General features: G+C 42.1%; 1 protein-coding gene and 1 long non-coding RNA gene across 2 annotated transcripts; both read right to left on the bottom strand.

Annotated features, from left to right (window-relative positions):
• Window positions 1-5,839: 5,839 nt before the first annotated feature.
• On the bottom strand, window positions 5,840-19,966 carry LOC115561048 (caspase-1). The gene is made up of 12 exons (XM_030380835.1): window positions 19,858-19,966; window positions 19,088-19,372; window positions 18,712-18,720; window positions 14,885-14,893; window positions 12,911-13,195; window positions 12,268-12,312; window positions 8,881-8,972; window positions 8,440-8,613; window positions 8,118-8,352; window positions 7,798-7,983; window positions 7,529-7,638; window positions 5,840-7,354 (listed from the first exon to the last, which is right to left on the bottom strand). The coding sequence occupies exons 1-12, from the start codon at window positions 19,862-19,864 to the stop codon at window positions 7,229-7,231; spliced, it is 1,563 nt and encodes a 520-aa protein (XP_030236695.1). The 5' UTR covers window positions 19,865-19,966; the 3' UTR covers window positions 5,840-7,228.
• On the bottom strand, window positions 9,123-10,526 carry LOC115560725 (uncharacterized). The gene is made up of 3 exons (XR_003979805.1): window positions 10,505-10,526; window positions 9,698-9,982; window positions 9,123-9,332 (listed from the first exon to the last, which is right to left on the bottom strand). It is a non-coding gene; the product is annotated as an uncharacterized LOC115560725 (long non-coding RNA).
• Window positions 19,967-20,200: the final 234 nt, after the last annotated feature.

A 20,200-nucleotide genomic window follows, 5' to 3' on the forward strand; every position in this document is an offset into this window, starting at 1 on the left:
TAAAAAACAACAGTGTTACCCCTGATGTTTTTTTTCATGCCGACCAATAAAAAACAACAGTGTTACCCCTTATGCTTTTTTTCATGACGACCAATAAAGAACAACAGTGTTACCCTTTCGGGTTTTTTTCATGACGCCCAAAGAAAAATGCCAGTGTTACCCCTCATGTTTCATTTGATAAAAACGACAGTGTTACCCCTCATGTTTCATTTGATAAAAACGACAGTGTTACCCCTTGTGTTTTTTTTCATGACGACAAAAGAAAAATGCCAGCGTTACCCCCTATGTTTTATTATGATAAATATCAACAGTCTTACCCCTTATGTTTTTTTTCATGATGAACAATAAAAAACAACAGTGTTACCCCTTATGGTTTTTTTCATGACGACCAAAGAAAAACGACAGTGTCACCCCTCATGTTTCATTTGATAAAAACGACAGTGTTACCCCTCATGTTTCATTTGATAAAAACGACAGTGTTACCCCTTGTGTTTTTTTTTCATGACGACCAAAGAAAAACAACAGTGTTACCCCCTATGTTTTTTTTGATAAATATCGACAGCGTTACCCCTTATGTTTATTTCATGACAATACACAATAATCAATGATCAATAAAGAGGATATACATGACATTAAAATGTATGTGTGTATTTCTATTATTTCCCTTATGTTTTTTTTCATGACGACCAATAAAAAACGACAGTGTTACCCCTTATATTTTATTTGACAAAGCTAACGGTGTTACCCTTATGTTTTTTTTCATGACGACCAATAAAAAACAACAGTGTTACCCCTGATGTTTTTTTTCATGCCGACCAATAAAAAACAACAGTGTTACCCCTTATGTTTTTTTTCATGACGACCAATTAAAAACAACAGTTTTACCCCTGATGTTTTTTTTCATGCCGACCAATAAAAAACAACAGTGTTACCCCTTATGTTTTTTTTCATGACGACCAATAAAAAACAACAGTGTTACCCCCTATGTTTTATTTGATAAATATCGAAAGTGTTACCCCTTACGTTTATTTCATGACGGCCGATAAAAAACGACCGAGTTACCCCTCATGTTTTTTCCATGTTGACCAATAAAAAACAACAGCGGTACCCCCGTCAACGTTTTTGAGGGGATCCGAACCTGGGCCCCGTTTCCCGAAAGCGTCGTTAGCCGTGGATCGTGAAGTGCGTCGAAAGGGCATCGTAGAGTTTTCACCGCGTTTCCCGAAAGCATCGTTGGTCACGAACGTCTTGAAAACGCTCGTAGCTAACGAGTACTCCAGGGGTGCTCGTAGGTACTCGTAGGACGCTAAGAGTATCGTCAGCTATAGCCTCAGTGGCGTCACCATCGGACATTCCGTATATTGGATGCGTTTTATTAAAACGCATTGCGCCTTTATGTTCTTAGTTTGGTAATTAATAAAGATTATTAATTAATTTATTAATAAAGATGTTAAAATGGCCAAAATAAAACGGGACAGTCCAGAAAATGTTTGCGCAGGCAGGGCACTCAAAATGTGTGAGAGAAAGTGGGGGGATTTGTGCAGACTGACATAGGCTACTCATAAAACGTAGCATAAAATAATGTAAAAAAAAATTAAATTAAACAAATTAAAAAAAATAAAAAATAACGAAATTAAAGAAATTAAAAAAAATAAAAAATAAAGAAATAAAAAAAATTATAAAAAACAAGCAAAGAAGCAGGCAAAAGGCTGGGATATGGTGGGGATTGGTCAAGTTGACGGGAATGTTTAGTGACATGAGGGAGGGTGGAGGGGGTTAAAAAAAAGTCTCAATCACTATCCGACGCGCATGAAAACCAGCCGCGTAGTTATGAGGGAGGCCGTCCTCACACCGATCTTCCTCATCGTCATCGTCCTCAACGTCCTCCGGTTCAAGCAATGCCACCCCAGCCTTAGCTGCAATGTTGTGCAACATAGCCGTCACACATATCACGGCGCATGACTTGGCCGGCGAAAACTGGCTTGATGGGGATATATTTTAACCCTTTTTAACACAATTTTCCTGCGACATTCCTGCGTCTCCCCCTCCTACGGAGCCCATTTCAGCACCGTGTCAGTAGACAGTTACAATCCTACGACGTCGTGAGTGCAGCGAATGCGCGTTCACGTTAAGAGGAGTTTCGGGAAACGCTCCAAAGAAATTGACGATGGATCGCAAGATCCATCGGGAGAATGATCGTACGAGCGAAGATCCATCGTTATCGGGAAACGGGGCCCTGGGCCCCGTTTCCCGAAAGCGTCGTTAGCCTAAGTGGATCGTGAAGTGCGTCGAAAGGGCATCGTAGAGTTTTCATCGCGTTTCCCGAAAGCATCGTTGGTCACGAACGTCTTGAAAACGCTCGTAGCTAACGAGTACTCCAGGGGTGCTCGTAGGTACTCGTAGGACGCTAAGAGCATCGTCAGCTATAGCCTCAGTGGCGTCGCCATCGGACATTCCGTATATTGGATGCGTTTTATTAAAACGCATTGCGCCTTTATGTTCTTAGTTTGGTAATTAATAAAGATTATTAATTAATTTATTAATAAAGATGTTAAAATGGCCAAAATAAAACGGGACAGTCCAGAAAATGTTTGCGCAGGCAGGGCACTCAAAATGTGTGAGAGAAAGTGGGGGGATTTGTGCAGACTGACATAGGCTAATCATAAAACGTAGCATAAAATAATGTAAAAATTTTTTTAAATTAAACAAATTAAAAAAAATAACGAAATTAAAGAAATTAAAAAAAATAAAGAAATAAAAAAAATTATAAAAAACAAGCAAAGAAGCAGGCAAAAGGCTGGGATATTGTGGGGATTGGTCAAGTTGACGGGAATGTTTAGTGACATGAGGGAGGGTGGAGGGGGTTAAAAAAAAGTCAATCACTATTCGACGCGCATGAAAACCAGCCGCGTAGTTATGAGGGAGGCCGTCCTCACACCGATCTTCCTCATCGTCATCGTCCTCAACGTCCTCCGGTTCAAGCAATGCCACCCCAGCCTTAGCTGCAATGTTGTGCAACATAGCCGTCACACATATCACGGCGCATGACTTGGCCGGCGAAAACTGACTTGTGAAGGCATCTAAAGCGCAACTTCCACCTCCCGACCGTGCGCTCAACGATGCACCGGGCCAGACGGTGGGCTTCGTTGTATTCCTCATCATGGACGTCTCCCGGGTTATTCACAGGTGCGAAGAGGAATTATTTCAGGGGGGAAAATGCCGTGAAACGCACAGTGCATTCAGGATTAGGACTGATATATGTCGGTTTAAGCCTAATCAATTGTGTTTTAATGTCTTTAGCATTCATATAATTGCAGTCTATTTTTTTTGTAGGCTACTCTGCTGTTGTCCTTGATGGGGATATATTTTAACCCTTTTTAACACAATTTTCCTGCGACATTCCTGCGTCTCCCCCTCCTACGGAGCCCATTTCAGCACCGTGTCAGTAGACAGTTACAATCCTACGACGTCGTGAGTGCAGCGGATGCGCGTTCACGTTAAGAGGAGTTTCGGGAAACGCTCCAAAGAAATTGACGATGGATCGCAAGATCCATCGGGAGAATGATCGTACGAGCGAAGATCCATCGTTATCGGGAAACGGGGCCCTGAGCTGTTTAGAGTGTTAACCTCCGAACTTATCAATTGACCATAAAGACACCGAATAAAGTCAACACAATGGTTATAATTGACTTTGTAATTCGCATGAAATAGAGATAAGAGTCTTCCAACAGAAGACATCAACCGGACTTCAACCCCGGTCTCCAGGGGGTTGGCTCACAGCTCTCTCCACTTCCCACTGAGATTTGTAATTTAAAAATGTCTGTGGTTATATATGACATGTTGTATATGATGTGCAATAGACATGATGCACCACTGAGGCGATGAAAATACACAATAATCTATCATCAATAAAGAGGATATACATGACATTAAAATGTATGTGTGTATTTCTATCATTTCCCTTATGGATTTTTCATGACGACTGATAAAATACGACAGTGTTATCCCTTATATTTTATTTGACAAAGCTAACAGTGTTACCCCTTACGTTTTTTTTCATGACGACCAATAAAAAACAACAGTGTTACCCCTTATGCTTTTTTTCATGACGACCAATAAAAAACAACAGTGTTATCCCTTATATTTTATTTGACAAAGCTAACAGTGTTACACTTATGTTTTTTTTCAGGACGACCAATAAAAAACAACAGTGTTACCCCTGATGTTTTTTTTCATGCCGACCAATAAAAAACAACAGTGTTAACCCTTATGTTTTTTTTCATGACGACCAATAAAAAACAACAGTGTTAACCCTTATGGTTTTTTTCATGACGACCAAAGAAAAATGACAGTGTTTCTCCTCATGTTCCATTTGATAAAAACAACAATGTTACCCCTCATTTTTCATTTGATTAAAACGACAGTGTTACCCCTTGTGTTTTTTTTCATGACGACAAAAGAAAAACAACAGTGTTACCCCCTATGTTTTATTTGATAAATATCGACAGTGTTACCCCTTGTGTTTATTTCATGACGACCAATAAAAAACAACGGTGTTACCCCTTATGGTTTTTTTTCATGACGATCAATAAAAAACAACAGTGTTACCCAGGGACGCGGGAAGTGGGGGTGCTTAGGGTGATGGAGCACCCCCCTCCCCCTGGTGGCCCCTGGCTGTAACTTCAAGTGAGAACGTTTTCTGAACAAATCAATACTTTTTATTTTTTGTATAAATTTATCATACAAAATGATTTTTCATTAAATTATTGACGTCCCCCCTTTTTATGATATTTATGATATTATCATTTCATTTTATTTAGAACATTGTCTGTGTAGGCTGACGTAGGCTATGACGCACAACGCAGAACTGTCCACAGCTGAATATGGTACTATGCTGATTTTACATAAGCATGTTGGTGTTCAACATCTGTTGTAGTGAACATTCTAAAACTGGTGTAAAATGTTGCTGCCATATTAGTAGACACGTTGAATGTTATCGCTTTGATTCTGGAATCCCGCCCGTAAACTGGCTGGCAAAAAAAGAGCAAAGACGGACGGTTCACTTGACGGAGAAACCGTCACTTTCCTCATATCAGACAACTCGTAACTCTGGATGAAAATTAAGGCTTTCTTTTAATTGTCCCTTTCCTTTGTAAACCTTTAGAAATAACCTCCTGAATCCTTGTTATAACGCTGTGTATAATCCCGGACTGCAACAGCTTGTCGGCACGTTGTTAGTGTGCGAAATTCAGCACAGTATCAGCCGAGTTGACTCTAATTTCCACATTGTTTACTTGCTAACGTTTGTGAATAACAGTGGGTAGTTGGCAGAACTCTTTTTACACACCAGTAAGTGTTTATCAGAGCGGAGCCCTGATTGTGACGTCACCCGTCATCTCGTCTCTGTAAACAATGGATGTTGTGCAGCAATTATTATGACGTCATTATATAGACTCTCTCTCAGCACCCCCCCCTCGGACTGACTTCCCGCGTCCCTGATGCTACGTATATTTATTAAAAAATTCCCGCACAAAGAAATGTATTCTACATTTCATCTTCTTTACTGTAATGTATTATAAACCATTCACATTTAGGGCATTCAGCAGACGCTTTTATCCAAAGCGACTTACATAAGTACATTTGTCAGTTGAAGAATTAAGCAATATCACCCAAGAGGGAGTGCTGCTGTACTGAATATCAGCACGGCTGAATGTAGGTACGAGGCTGTAGGCAAAGTGCCAAAGATAATCACAGCTGAAGAGGAGGTTTTAGGAAAGGCTAGGTGCTGGCTTGAGACCAATGGGGTTGTCGGTGAGAACACAGGGTTGTCCAGTCAGAGTTACAAGGTTTATGGACTTTATTTTCCAATGGTGCGAGCAGGAATGTATGGATGTGTGTAGTAGGTAGCTAGGTAGGGTGATACTGTGAAGATAGGTATATAGGATGATAGTGTGTGTAGCTAAGGTGTGATGGGTAGGTAGTTAGGTAGGATTTGGAGGTAGGTAGTTAGCTAGGATGTGTGTGGTTCCTAGGAAGCAAACATAAAGTACAACAATGAGCTCCAAAATTCATGGCCACAATTCTGTTAATAAATCGTTTAACAAGCCTATACGACCACATAACAAAAGTCATTGTCCACAAAACAAACTCTCATTGCTCAGTATACGCAAACAAGTGGTTCAGAGGCTCACAGCTCTCAAGGTGTTCAGTGTCTCTGAACAAAGGAAAGGGGTGTGGTCACAGGTCTGTCTTAACTAGTTGTGGCAGGGCAGGGCAGGGAGTGATCAACTGATCGACATGGGCGGATAGGGAAAATAGAACCAAATAACTGGTTCTGTGAGGTGAGGAGGGAAACAGATAATCTTCCAAACGATAGCCCTTCTGATATGCACCCTTTATTAGTTAACAGTAATAAGCAGCAACAGATAAGGATTTGTCTGTTTATTTAAGGATTTATTTGGCTCCGCCAACACAAATAGATCCGCAACTGGACTGGGACTGAAATGGTGCCCAGCAACACATAAACACACTAGCAATCTAAGCTACATAAAGACCGTTAATAACATTAACGGTTGTTAGAACACCTGAAAGTGGAGTGATACATTTATAGTTAAAAATCCCAGTGCTGTTATACTCTATATATATATAGCACTCATGGAATGCCTCTTGTCCAATCAAATGACTTGGTCGGAATTTACCGTTGTGTAAGAAAATAAGAATCTCTGTAGGTACAGTTATCCCACTATTTTTCAAGATTATCTATGTAATACAATGGTTTTATTCTAATTGGAGGGAAAGTATAGGATGTTAGTTGATTTCCTGTAAGATAAAAACTCATATTTAACAATTATTCGCCGAAAGCGAAGTGAATAGTGAATATACTACACGTGAACACTCTACATTAATTTAATTTACTCTAAATATAATAATACTTTTTTCCAGGTATTATCTATTATTAGCGGTTTATTTGTTTTTATTAGCGTTACGAGATGACCATCACGCACGCAATACAATATCCCGAGTTTGAGATCTCAATTATGGGATATTGCCTAATATCCCGAGATAGCGAACCAATCAAATTGCGCCATTTTAGGAGGTTCACGTGTAGCATATGCTAATAGGTCATTATTGTGACTGCACCTTCAGCAATATTAGCTGTGGGATCAAGGTTTCAGTTCGTTTTCCCGACACCACTTTATGCAACAGTGTTGAAACCATTTCCCATCCGTCATTGTGGAGCCTGATTCTTAGGACGGGGGAAGAGGTAAAAATGTTTGGTTAAGGTGCATCGGTCTCTGACAGCCATCTGTCTTACACTCGCTGAAGGTGGTTCATCTTCAAAACGCTTCAGGACCTGTGGGATGGAGAGCACACGCCAGGATGAAACCACCACATGCTGTTGGTTGAGGTCAGCTCTATCTGGATGGAGGGGATTTGTGAGGCTGTCCATCAAACAACCAGACATCCGCATGAGAGAAGGACACTCACTCCGCACACCAGCCTAACGAGAACGATCTGGGTGACTTGCCTTTCTGAAGAGTTCGTCGATGTGGTCCTCGTGTGCGTGGCGCTTGAAGATCTCCACAAGGTGTTGGATTAAAAAAGAACCTTGGCTTTTATGTCTATACGACACCGTGTCTGCAGAATAGAGTGAAAAAGATAATTAGAAGTCGTTGATCAGAGAAGGGTGTTCATTTGCAAGTCCTAATTCCAACAGTTCCAGTTGTTTTGTATCCTCAACCTATTCTGTAATGAAGACTAAACTTTATCAGCACAGGCAAAAATAAATCAACTCACCGGCGGTGCAGGACAGAAGTGAAACCATGTCTTTTTCTTTGTGCACCCTGTGAATAGCATCCTCCTCGATGTCTGCGTCCACTTCATCTGCCAGGTGAGGTGGGAGGGCCGCATCCACCTGCACTACCGGGGCCTGCTCTGGGAAAGACCCAGGCCCATCGCAGACTATCGCAGAGCCATCATCCACTGGAAGAGAATACAGTGAACGGAGTAGACCAGTAATTCACTTACGTTTTCGGGGGTATCTTTTAAAACAAAATATGGTAAAACAGGTTTATGATTATGGTATGTTCAAATCGAAAAAGGAACCTCAAGCACACCTCCTCTGCAGGCTTGGATGATGATGACTTTGGGTTTGTTGAGCAGTTTTGGACAACGAATCGTATCCAAGTGTTTGTAGATATTGTCAATGGGGAACTGGTCGGGGACTCCATCGCAGTGATGGACGCCTAAAATGGCTCCCTTCACCCCATGGGACATGATGACCACAAAGACAGAGTCTGTCGCGGCCAGACGGGGGTCTTTAGAAAACCTTTCGACGGCCTCGTCCATCTCCTGTGCGAGAACATGAATCAGTCAACAACACTCATCGCAGGACCACAGATCACATGATACCTCATGTGTGAGTGAGGCCCAACGTACCACTCCGCTGAGGTCTCTGTGACGCTCCACGTTGTATCCCAGTGAGATCAGCAGTTTGCTCATATCCTCCTCATCTTTCTCAGCACCATGCCGATGTTTCCCATTGTCAAAGTGCACATTGGTGATCAGCAGAGCCATGCGCGTCCTGTCGGCTGGGGCCATGACGGCGTATATCTGACCACATCATTCAATAGAAGAAAGGAAACAGATGCTTGACATAGGCTATGACTGACACAGCATGCATTATCTTATCTGATCGTTTCATGCCTTGATAGTTCACGTAAAATAATATGAGCCTATGCCGATCAGAACAACCCACCAGATAACCATTTATGTTTGGCTAAAACACATGCATGAGGTCAATGTTAGAGGAATAACAAGATATGAATGAGGAGCAGCAACATGACGACGCAGCCTTTAAAGGGAAGAGGAAGGACTAACGTTATCTCTCTCCTTCAGCTTCTCTGTCTTGAACTGCTCAGAGCTGAGGATGAGTTCAGAGGTACTGCCCTTCGTCTCTGTTGGGGAAACTCCCAGGGACAGAAAATAAAGATCACTCGTACAATTGCTGCAGTGTTTTACTTGACATATTTGATCCGAATAACTGCATGCAAGTGCTTTAACCTCCTGAGATCCAGCCAAATGGTTTCCTGCTCGCATGTTAATGAAAGAAAAAACATCAGAGATTTATAAAATGTTTTATTTCTATATTTTATTTCATGTCTCTTATCAAGGACATTTGAACTCACATTACAGGGGAATATATATGTCTCACAACTAACGTTTGAAATAAAACCAATTTAGTGAATACAATGTTGTGAATTAATAGCATTTAAAAATTCTTTCGTCATTCCTCAAGACTGAAGCCACCATTTATTCTCCTCAGGTCAGATCTGTATGAGGTGCAGATATATTCAATTCAGCAGTCAATTCTGAAACAGTCGATTCATTGCAACGTTACCATAACACCAAAGACTTCCCCCAAAATGTATTCGTCAAACTACAATTTAAAAAAAACATTGCACTGCTGCTGTGGTGTTCGGGTATTTAAATTATAATTATTTCCCACTTTCAAACAAAGTAGGGAGAATGGCTTTGGATATGCACTCTAAACAAATGTCCTGAAACGACAATAACTAATGGTTGGATCCCAGGAGATGAAAGGATGAAGAAGCAGTTGCTCTGGTTCGTGTTAGGCCTTTATCAAAATAAAGTGGGCAGGGCTTATTGAGAAAAGACATTCCTAGTTACAACTCACCCACACGATCAGTAGGGCTGGGAGGAAGGATCAGACCCAGAGTGAGGTATAGTTCCCGGTCCCTCTCCAACATACACTCAATCATCGCCAGACTTGCTCTCTCCCCTTTCCCCATCACCATGTCGATCAGACACCGAGCCCTGTCCGCTCTGCTCGTATGGTCCTCCAACACAGTATCCTTGTCTTCGGTACTCAACATTTTGCGCTGCCAAAGGTCATCCAGCAGACCTTTCAAAGCTGGGAGTCCGACTTTCCCCACAAATCCCGTACGGATCCTTCTTAGGTCTGAAAAATAATGCAAAAGGCGATATAAAATGTACAATGCTGTAGTCAATATCAATTCGTCTTTGGCCTGTTTTGAAAACAAATAGCCTAGTCCTATAGCCTAAATACAAAGATCAAAATGAACGACTCCGTTGGTCGTGAGTGTGTAGGCCTCCTTTGGTGATCTGGGGTCTTGGTCGGGCCAAAGACGCTGACAACTTGGTTCAGGTTCCTCGTTTTCTCACATGAGCCTGCTCTCTTCTTACTCTCCTGTCTCCTCTACTTCTTATTAAAGGCCTACTGCAGTGTTTGATATCGAGCCTACTGCTTGAAGTGAAATAAAGTATAAAGAAACTGCTCCCGCTGCGTCCACCTGTCGAGCAGCAGAAGAAACGGAACCTGATCGCCCAAATCTCTCAAGTTCAAATACATTGCCGAATTTGAACCCCTATCATATATGGCAACCACGGTAACCTACAGCAAAGTGTGCAACATAAAAAAAAACATGAATAATCAATAGATGGTATGTAAAACACGGCCTACCTTCCATCGCTTACGTGGCTTCTCCCCTCTTCGATTTAACTTTCGTTTTGAAGCTTCCTCATTCTGGACGATAAGTGAGATCAGGATTCTTGGAAACCACGCCTATTGTTTCACTTAGAAGCCCGCCAAGCAGCAAACCGACCAATCACCACCCCTCACCTCTTCTGGAGGAGGAGTCCTATCCTTCTTTATTAGGTCCATGGTCCGAGCGGAGCGACACAGACAGACATTTATCTATTCAGGGGAGGCCGTTGACCGCAGGCTCCGTTTTTCAATGACACCCTGATTACCACATACAAATAATACAAATAAATACAAATGTACAATAGATATAAACAGTCGGTCAAACAACCAGAATGACATTTTAATAAATATAAATAATGCAATGGGACAATTAAGATGGCTATTTAAAACACAAACAATCCTTATGTAACGCGACTACATTCATGCCCTTAAGGTCATCGTTGGGGGAATATTATTATTACTGGATTAAGTGCAAACCCATGTTTTGTGTCAGCAGATTGACTAGGCCTGTTGATATGCAGGAATGCAGGACTGCATATCAAACCCTCGCAGACCTCGTGGTAAAGAGAGTTAGTTATTATGTAGGCCTACGTAATCTTTTTGATAGGCCTATGTATAGGCCTAAAAAGGCAGAATACGATATATAGCCCTATTAGCAACATCATTCATTTTTTAAAGTAGGCCTATTGTAGTTTGGTGTTGATAGGCCAAAGGACGACCAGGAGTTGGTGTCGTTGTTGTCATTGCATTTACAATGAATTTAGTGTAAAAAATTATAGGCTACGATACATACAAATAATATTAAAAAGGGGCTACTTATCGCGATTGCGCTCATGTCTGAAACCTCTTCGATCCTCTTCGATTTCCAAGGGGATAAGGCCTTGATAAGCCGGCTGGCAGTTGGATACCTCACTCTGAACTCAAGATGTCTCAACGAACAGAGAAACCCCATCAATTCGATCAGCAAATACGTTCCGAGTCATTTTTACATTGAGCATGGTGAGGTTTTATGTGTTTTTATTGGTATGCATGTCATGTGTGAGGCAGCATGATATTCATTTCTGGCTTTAGTCTTCAATTCAACGCAGACATAAAAAGCCAAATTGCACAAATGTTAGCCTAGGCCTATCTATTCCACAATTACTAATAATAACTAATAATAACACTGTTTCTGACAACGTTATAATAAGGCGACAATATTGAACTAATAAATGAAAATAAGAAACACTTTACGTGCAGTAATTGTAGACAACACTGGAGGAAAAAACTGTTTTCCAAACATTTTGACGATAACTTTGTCAAAGATCCAGGTCATATGGACATCGTGTTGTGACCCATTTTCGACCGACTCCAATCTGGCTGAATGTTAAATAAAAATACCTATAGGCTATTATACGTTATTTATTTATATTGTAGGCTATCAATTCCAAACAAATTTAAAAAAAAAAAAAAACTGGCCGCAGGACAGCATTCTGAACGGCAGGTCAGGACGGGACCCGTTTTCCATAAACTCCATTTTGGCAGGTTGTTGAATAAGAATTACTAGATATTGTAACGTAGGCCTACATACACCGGAAAGACCAAAGCAGACATGTACATCATGCGGAGGCTGCGATCACCTGGAAAAACCTGTGGATGTTCTACCGTCTGTGGCAGCCCGCGTTCTTTCCACTCGTAGCCTACAATTGCTGCAGTGTTTTACTTGACAAATTTGATCCGAAAAACTGCATGCAAGTCACCTTTATACGATGCTTTAACCTCCTGAGATCCAGCCAAAAGGCTTCCTGCTAGAATGTTAATGAAAGAAAAAACATCAGAGATTTATAAGATGTTTTATTTCTATATTTTATTTCGATGACATTTGAACTCACATTTCAGGGGAATATATGTGTCTCACAACTGACGTTTGAAATAAAACCAATGCAGTGAATACAATGTTGTGAATTAATAGCGTTTAAAAATTCTTTCTTCATTCCTCAAGACTGAAGCCATCATTTATTCTCCTCAGGTCAGATCTGTTTGAGGTGCAGATATATTCAATTCAGCAGTCAATTCTGAAACAGTCGATTCATTGCAACGTTACTATAACACCAAAGACTTCCTCCAAAAAATGTATTCGTCAAACTACAATTTTAAAAAAAACATTACACTGCTGCTTTGATGTTCGGGTATTTAAATTAAAATTATTTCCCACTTTCAAACATAGAGGGAGAATGGCTTAGGATATGCAGCCTAAACAAATGTCCTGAAACGACAATAACTATTGGTTGGATCCCAGGAGATGAAAGGATGAAGAAGCCATTGCTCTGGTTCGTGTTAGGCCTTTATCAAAATAAAGTGGGCAGGGCTTATTGAGAAAACCCATTCCTAGTTACAACTCACCCACACGATCAGTAGGGCTGGGAGGAAGGATCAGACCCAGAGTGAGGTATAGTTCCCGGTCCCTCTCCAACATACACTCAATCATCGCCTGACTTGCTCTCTCCCCTTTCGCGATCACCATGTCGATCAGACACCGAGCCCGGTCCGTTCTGATCGTCTGGTCCTCCAACACAGTATCCTTGTCTTCGGTACTCAACATTTTGCGCTGCCAAAGGTCATCCAGCAGACATTTCAAAGCTGGGAGTCCGACTCTCTTCACAAATCCCTTACGGATCCTTTTTAGGTCTGAAAAAGAATGCAAAAGGCAATATAAAATGTACAATGCTGTAGTCAATATCAATTCGTCTTTGGCCTGTTTTAAAAACAAATAGCCTAGGCCTAGGCCCAAATACAAAGATCAAAATGAACGACTCCGTTGGTCGTGAGTGTGTTGGCTTCCTGTGGTGAACTGGGGTCTTGGTCGGGCCAAAGACGCTGATAACTTGGTTCAGGTTCCTTGTTTTCTTACATGAGCCTGCTCTCTTTTACTCTCCTGTCTCCTCTACTTCTTATTAAAGGCCTACTGCCATAGACGTCGGAACTAGGGGTGCGGGGGGTGCGGCCGCACCCCCTCCCATCCGCCCCCCCCCCCCCCCCCATCAGCCTCCCTACCCACAGCATTATGCATAAAAAATAAAAATAAAGAATCTGAATTTAAACTGAATTTGTCTGACTTACTACATTTATCTCATAATGCACAGATCATGTGACATGCGCAACCAGGCTGCGCTGACAGCTCAGTGTGACGTAGGCTAAAATAAACAAAGTCTTTTGTTTCGCGGGCATTGTTGTTTTGATATGATCGCGCGCATTGTTGTTAGCTTACAAGACATGTTCAATGAATCAGCAATGTCTCAGAAAATAATTTCAGAGTTTTTTTTAAAACCGGCGCCGCCTGACCCAGCTAAACGTCCGAGACAGACACCTGAACCCTGTGTGCCAGCAACCGGACAGCAGCAGGCAGCCGAAAGACCCGCCGGTCCTCATCCTCCCTCCCCAGTGCTACCCGGTGCTAGCCAAGAGGCAATATCATTCAAACCACCACAGGATTACAATTTTCCTGGCAGGAAGTTCAGCGGTGAGAACTTCAGTCGTTCCTGCAAGGCCGCCTGGTTCAGAGAGTGGCAGTGGCTGGAGTACATAGCGGGCAGTGAAGGCATTGTGTGTGGTGTGTGCAGGTCAGCTGTCAAAAGCAAGTTGGTCGGGTCAGACACCGACAGTCTGTTTTTGAAAGATAGGGTTATATCTGTCGCGGCATCCGAGCGCTCTTTCTCTGCCTTGCGCAGATTGAAAACATGGCTGCGCAATACCATGAAGCAGGAAAGACTTACGCATTTGGCCATTATGAATGCGCATAGTGACCTCATTGATGAATGCGATGTTTCGGCCCTGCTTGAAGAATTCATCAGCAGGTCAACTGAGAGAAGGTCCACTTTTGGAAAAGTGTGAAAGCCCTTTGGAGCGCAAACTGTTCTTTTTCTGAATGCTGTTTTTATAGCCTAGTGTTATGTGTTTTAATAAAGGCTTGAGTTATTCATTCATTTATTTTGTTTCATTTTCTTAACAATTAAGATGCTGCATTATAGTTCGTTAACCATTGATAGGCCTACTGTAAGTGTGCGTCTCTCCCCGACCCTCCCAAAAAAAATCCCGCCCCCCCTCTCAGAAAATAGTTCCGACGTGCCTGCCTACTGCAGTGTTTGATATCGAGCCTACTGCTTGAAGTGAAATAAAGTATAAAGAAACTGCTCCCGCTGCGTCCACCTGTCGAGCAGCAGAAGAAACGGAACCTGATCGCCCAAATCCCTCAAGTTCAAATACATTGCCGAATTTGAACCCCTATCATATATGGCAACCACGGTAACCTACAGCAAAGTGTGCAACATAAAAAAAAAACATGAATAATCTATAGATGGTATGTAGACCACGGCCTACCTTCCATCGCTTACGTGGCTTCTCCTCTCTTCGATTTAACTTTCGTTTTGAAGCTTCCTCATTCTGGACGATAAGTGAGATCAGGATTCTTGGAAACCACGCCTATTGTTTCACTTACAAGCCCGCCAAGCAACAAACCGACCAATCACCACCCCTCACCTCTTCTGGAGGAAGCGTCCTATCCTTCTTTATTAGGTCCATGGTCCGAGCGGAGCGACACAGACAGACATTTATCTATTCAGGGGAGGCCGTTGACCGCAGGCTCCGTTTTTCAATGACACCCTGATTACCACATACAAATAATACAAATAAATACAAATGTACAATAGATATAAACAGTCCGTCAAACAACCAGAATGACATTTGAATAAATATAAATAATGCAATGGGACAATTAAGAAAGCTATTTAAAACACAAACAATCCTTAGGCTATGTAACGCGACTACAATCATGCCCTTAATGCCATCTTCAGGTTGGGGGAATATTATTATTACTGGATTAAGTGCAAACCCATGTTTTGTGTCAGCAGATTGTCTGTAGGCCTGTTGATATGCAGGAATGCAGGACTGCATGTCAAACCCTCGCAGACCCCGAGGACCTCGTGGTAAAGAGAGTTAGTTATTATGTACGCAATCTTTTTGATAGGCCTATGTATTTAGGCCTAAAAAGGCAGAATACGATAGTAGGCCTATTAGTAACATCATTTATTTTTTAAAGTAGGCCTATTTAGTTAGGAGTGGATAGGCCAAAGGACGACCAGGAGTTGGTGTCGTTGTTATCGTTGCATTTACAATGAATTTAGTGTAAAAATGTAGGCTACGATACAAATAATGTTAAAAAGGGGCTCATTGTCGCGATTGCGCTCATGTCTGAAACCTCTTCGATCCTCCTCGATTTCCAAGGGGATAAGGCCTTGATAACTCCGGCTGGTAGTCGGATAGACCTCACTCTGAGGCGCGTCGTTAGACCTGGGCATTCGAGGCTATAGCCCCGGATCTTTTGGGAATAGCCCCGGATCGCTGTGCCGTTAAAAAAAAAAAACATAATGCTGAAAATAGCCCCGTAGAGTTTACTTCTTTGTGATTGAAGCAGCCACAGATGCAACATTGTATCGAGTGAAAACCTCAAAATTCTGCCGTGTCCATATATGGGCAGATTTAGAATAATTTGTTGCAAAATGTTGCAAATTCAACGTCGGTATTCTTTCTTCTCTATGCATAGCGCATCTCGTCGATATTGCTGTTTCGTGCTATTAGCTAGCCTTTTAGTGAGATCAGAGTGTTGAGAAGGACAGTACCAAAATATCTTTGGTAAGTTGGATATAAGAAGAGAGACCCGCAGTGAATTCAACCCGGTCCACTTGACATCGGGTATAGTTGCATGACAGTGGTACCGTAAAACGTCCATAGCCCGGGCTATTATTTGTTTTCTATCACTGAACTTTCGAACAAAACTCTTGCTCAAAAAACGATGGGAAATAGCCTACTATCAAATGCGTTATTTTAACCAGTATGAATATTACCGTAGGCCTATATGCTTACCAGGCAATTGAATAACGCCTGCACACACACACAGGCACGCACGCACGCACGCGCAGAGTGGTAGGCTAATCGGGAGAGTTGGGAGAATTCCCTGTGGCCCGTTAACGTTTCGGGGGGCGCCGGGTCAACGTCGCAACCAATTCGGTTTTGTCTAGAGGGGAGTAACTGAGCGCCCCCTCCCGAAGTGGCACAGCCCAGGTCGGCCTTGAACTGCTATTGGTCAGAAAGACGTAACAGGTAATGACAACATTGAACTCTCATGCAGGCTCGAACAGAGTGACACACAAACACACACACACACACACACACACACACACACACACACACACACACACACACACACACACACACACACACACACACACACACACACACACACACACACACACACACACACACACACACACACAGTTTTTCACCCACTCCGTGTCCAGCTTATTCCATGCTTAAAGCACCCAGGCTATGTGGCGAGCTGGGGCTCTCGTATTCCTTGTCCGCATCCCCTGCCATCCAGTTGTCGTATACGATTAATGCAGACTGGTTTTGAACGGCTGATTCCATGGATGTACTTTGCGTGTGCCGTGTTTTCCCGCCGATGTGGCGAAGCTGTATGGTTGTGCTGCTGAGAGCTTAAATAAATGCACTATATAAGTTGACTATGAACAATTATTGAAGTTTAACATTTTGTTTAGCAAATCTGACAACTGACAGATGCAATATTGTAGCCAGTGAAAATCGCAAAATTCTGACTTGTTCATTAATGGGCAAATTGAGAATCATTAGTTGCAAAATGTTGCAAATTTGATTCTCTATGCAAAGCCCATCATGTCGATATTGCTGTTTAGTGCTGCTCTAGTTTGCACAGATTCAGGAGACCCGCAGTGAATTCAATCCGGTCCACTTGACCTCTATAGGTGCATGAGTGTTTATTTGGCTACAGGCTTTTCTAATGTCTCATTTTGGCTGCTGTATGTGGTGCACTTTCCTATCCTTAACGTAAACATTAACCTATTCAGTAGGCCTGCCCCAACGTGAGTCAGACATGACGATTTGTCTTTCCTTTACTTCTCAAACTACGTGACAATTGCATGTTCATCAGTCCGATTTTCAAATTTCCTTGGGGGAGAAACCCCAAAACCCCCGTTTTAAAGGACTCTAACTTCTGGGCTACAGCCCCGGATGTTTTCAATTGCTAGCCTAGCGACGCTCCTCTGAACCCAAGATGTCTCAACGAACAGAGAAACCCCATTCAATTCGATCAGCAAATACGTTCCGAGTCATTTTTACATTGAGCATGGTGAGTTTTTATGTGTTTTTATTGGTCTGCATGTCATGTGTGAGGCAGCATGATATTCACTTCTGGCCTTAGTCTTCAATTCAACCAAGACATAAAAAGCCAAATTACACAAATGTTATCTATTCCACAATTACTAATAATAACAGTTTTTCACAACGTTATAATAAGACAATATTAAACTAATAAATGAAAATAAGACACTTTACGTGCAGTATGCCTAATTGTAGACAACGCTGGAGGAAAATACTGTTTTCCAAACATGTTGACGATAATAATGGTCAAAGATCCAGGTCATATGGACATCGTGTTGTGACCCATTTTCGACCGACTCCAATCTGGCTGAATGTTAAATAAATACCTATATTATACGTAATTTATTTATGTTGTAGGCTATCAATTCCAAACAAATTAAAAAAAAAAAAAAACTGGCCGCAGGACAGCTTTCTGAACGGCAGGTCAGGACGGGACCCGTTTTCCACAAACTCCAATTTGGGAGGTTGATGAATAAGAATTACTAGATATTGTAACGTAGGCCTACATACACCGGAAAGACCAAAGCAGACATGTAGGCCTACATCATGCGGAGGCTGCGATCACCTGGAAAAACCTGTGGATGTTCTACCGTCTGTGGCGGCCCGCGTTCTTTCCACTCGTAGCCTACAATTGCTGCAGTGTTTTACTTGACAAATTTGATCCGAAAAACTGCATGCAAGTCACCTTTATACGATGCTTTAACCTCCTGAGATCCAGCCAAAAGGCTTGTGAATGTTAATGATGTTAATGAAAGAAAAAACATCAGAGATTTATAAAATGTTTTATTTCTATATTTTATTTCGATGACATTTGAACTCACATTACAGGGGAATATATGTGTCTCACAACTGACGTTTGAAATAAAACCAATGTAGTGAATACAATGTTGTGAATTAATAGCGTTTAAAACTTCTTTCTTCATTCCTCACGACTGAAGCCACCATTTATTCTCCTCAGGTCAGATCTGTTTGAGGTGCAGATATATTCAATTCAGCAGTCAATTCTGAAACAGTCGATTCATTGCAACGTTACCATAACACCAAAGACTTCCTCCAAAAAATGTATTCGTCAAACTACAATTTAAAAAAAACATTGCACTGCTGCTGTGGTGTTCGGGTATTTAGATTAAAATTATTTCCCACTTTCAAACAAAGTAGGCAGAATGGCTTTGGATATGCAGTCTAAACAAATGTCCTGAAACGACAATAACTAATGGTTGGATCCCAGGAGATGAAAGGATAAAGAAGCCGTTGCTCTGGTTCGTGTTAGGCCTTTATCAAAATAAAGTGGGCAGGGCTTATTGAGAAAAGACATTCCTAGTTACAACTCACCCACACGATCAGTAGGGCTGGGAGGAAGGATCAGACCCAGGGTGAGGTATAGTTCCCGGTCCCTCTCCAACATACAATCAATCATCGCCAGACTTGCTCTCTCCCCTTTCGCCATCACCATGTCGATCAGACACCGAGCCCGGTCTGTTCTGCTCGTATGGTCCTCCAACACAGTGTCCTTGTCGTCGGTACTCAACACTTTGTGCTGCCAAAGGTCATCCAGCAGACCTTTCAAAGCTGGGAGTCCGACTTTCCCCACAAATCCACTACGGATCCTTTTTAGGTCTGAAAAATAATGCAAAAGGCAATATAAAATGTACAATGCTGTAGTCAATATCAATTCGTCTTTGGCCTGTTTTGAAAACAAATAGCCTAGGCCTAGGCCCAAATACAAAGATCAAAACTAACGACTCCGTTGGTCGTGAGTGTGTAGGCCTCCTGTGGTGATCTGGGGTCTTGGTCGCACCAAAGACGAAGAGTTTCTCACATGAGCCTGCTCTCTTCTTACTCTCCTCTACTTCTTATTAAAGGCCTATTGCAGTGTGTGATCGAGCCTGCTGCTTGAAGTGGAATAAAGTATAAAGAAACTGCTCCCGCTGCGTCCACCTGTCGAGCAGCAGAAGAAACGGAACCTGATCGCCCAAATCTCTCAAGTTCAAATAAATAGCCCAATTCGAACAATATATGGCAACCACGGTAACATACAGCAAAGTGTGCAACATAAAAAAAAACGTGAATAATCTATAGATGGTATGTAAAACACGGCCTACCTTCCATCGCTTATGGCTTCTCCCCTCTTCGATTTAACTTTCGTTTTGAAGCTTCCTCATTCTGGACGATAAGTGAGATCAGGATTCTTGGAAACCACGCCTATTGTTTCACTTAGAAGCCCGCCAAGCAGCAAACCGACCAATCACCACCCCTCACCTCTTCTGGAGGAAGCGTCCTATCCTTATTAGGTCCATGGTCCGAGCGGAGCGACACAGACGGACATTTATCTATTCAGGGGAGGCCGTTGACAGCGGACTCCGTTCTTCAATGACACCCTGATTACCACATACAAATAAAAACAGAAATACAAATGTACAATAGATATAAACAGTCGGTCAAACA

The sequence above is a fragment of the Gadus morhua genome, chromosome 16, assembly GCF_902167405.1.
Source record: "Gadus morhua chromosome 16, gadMor3.0, whole genome shotgun sequence".
NCBI lineage: Eukaryota > Metazoa > Chordata > Actinopteri > Gadiformes > Gadidae > Gadus > Gadus morhua.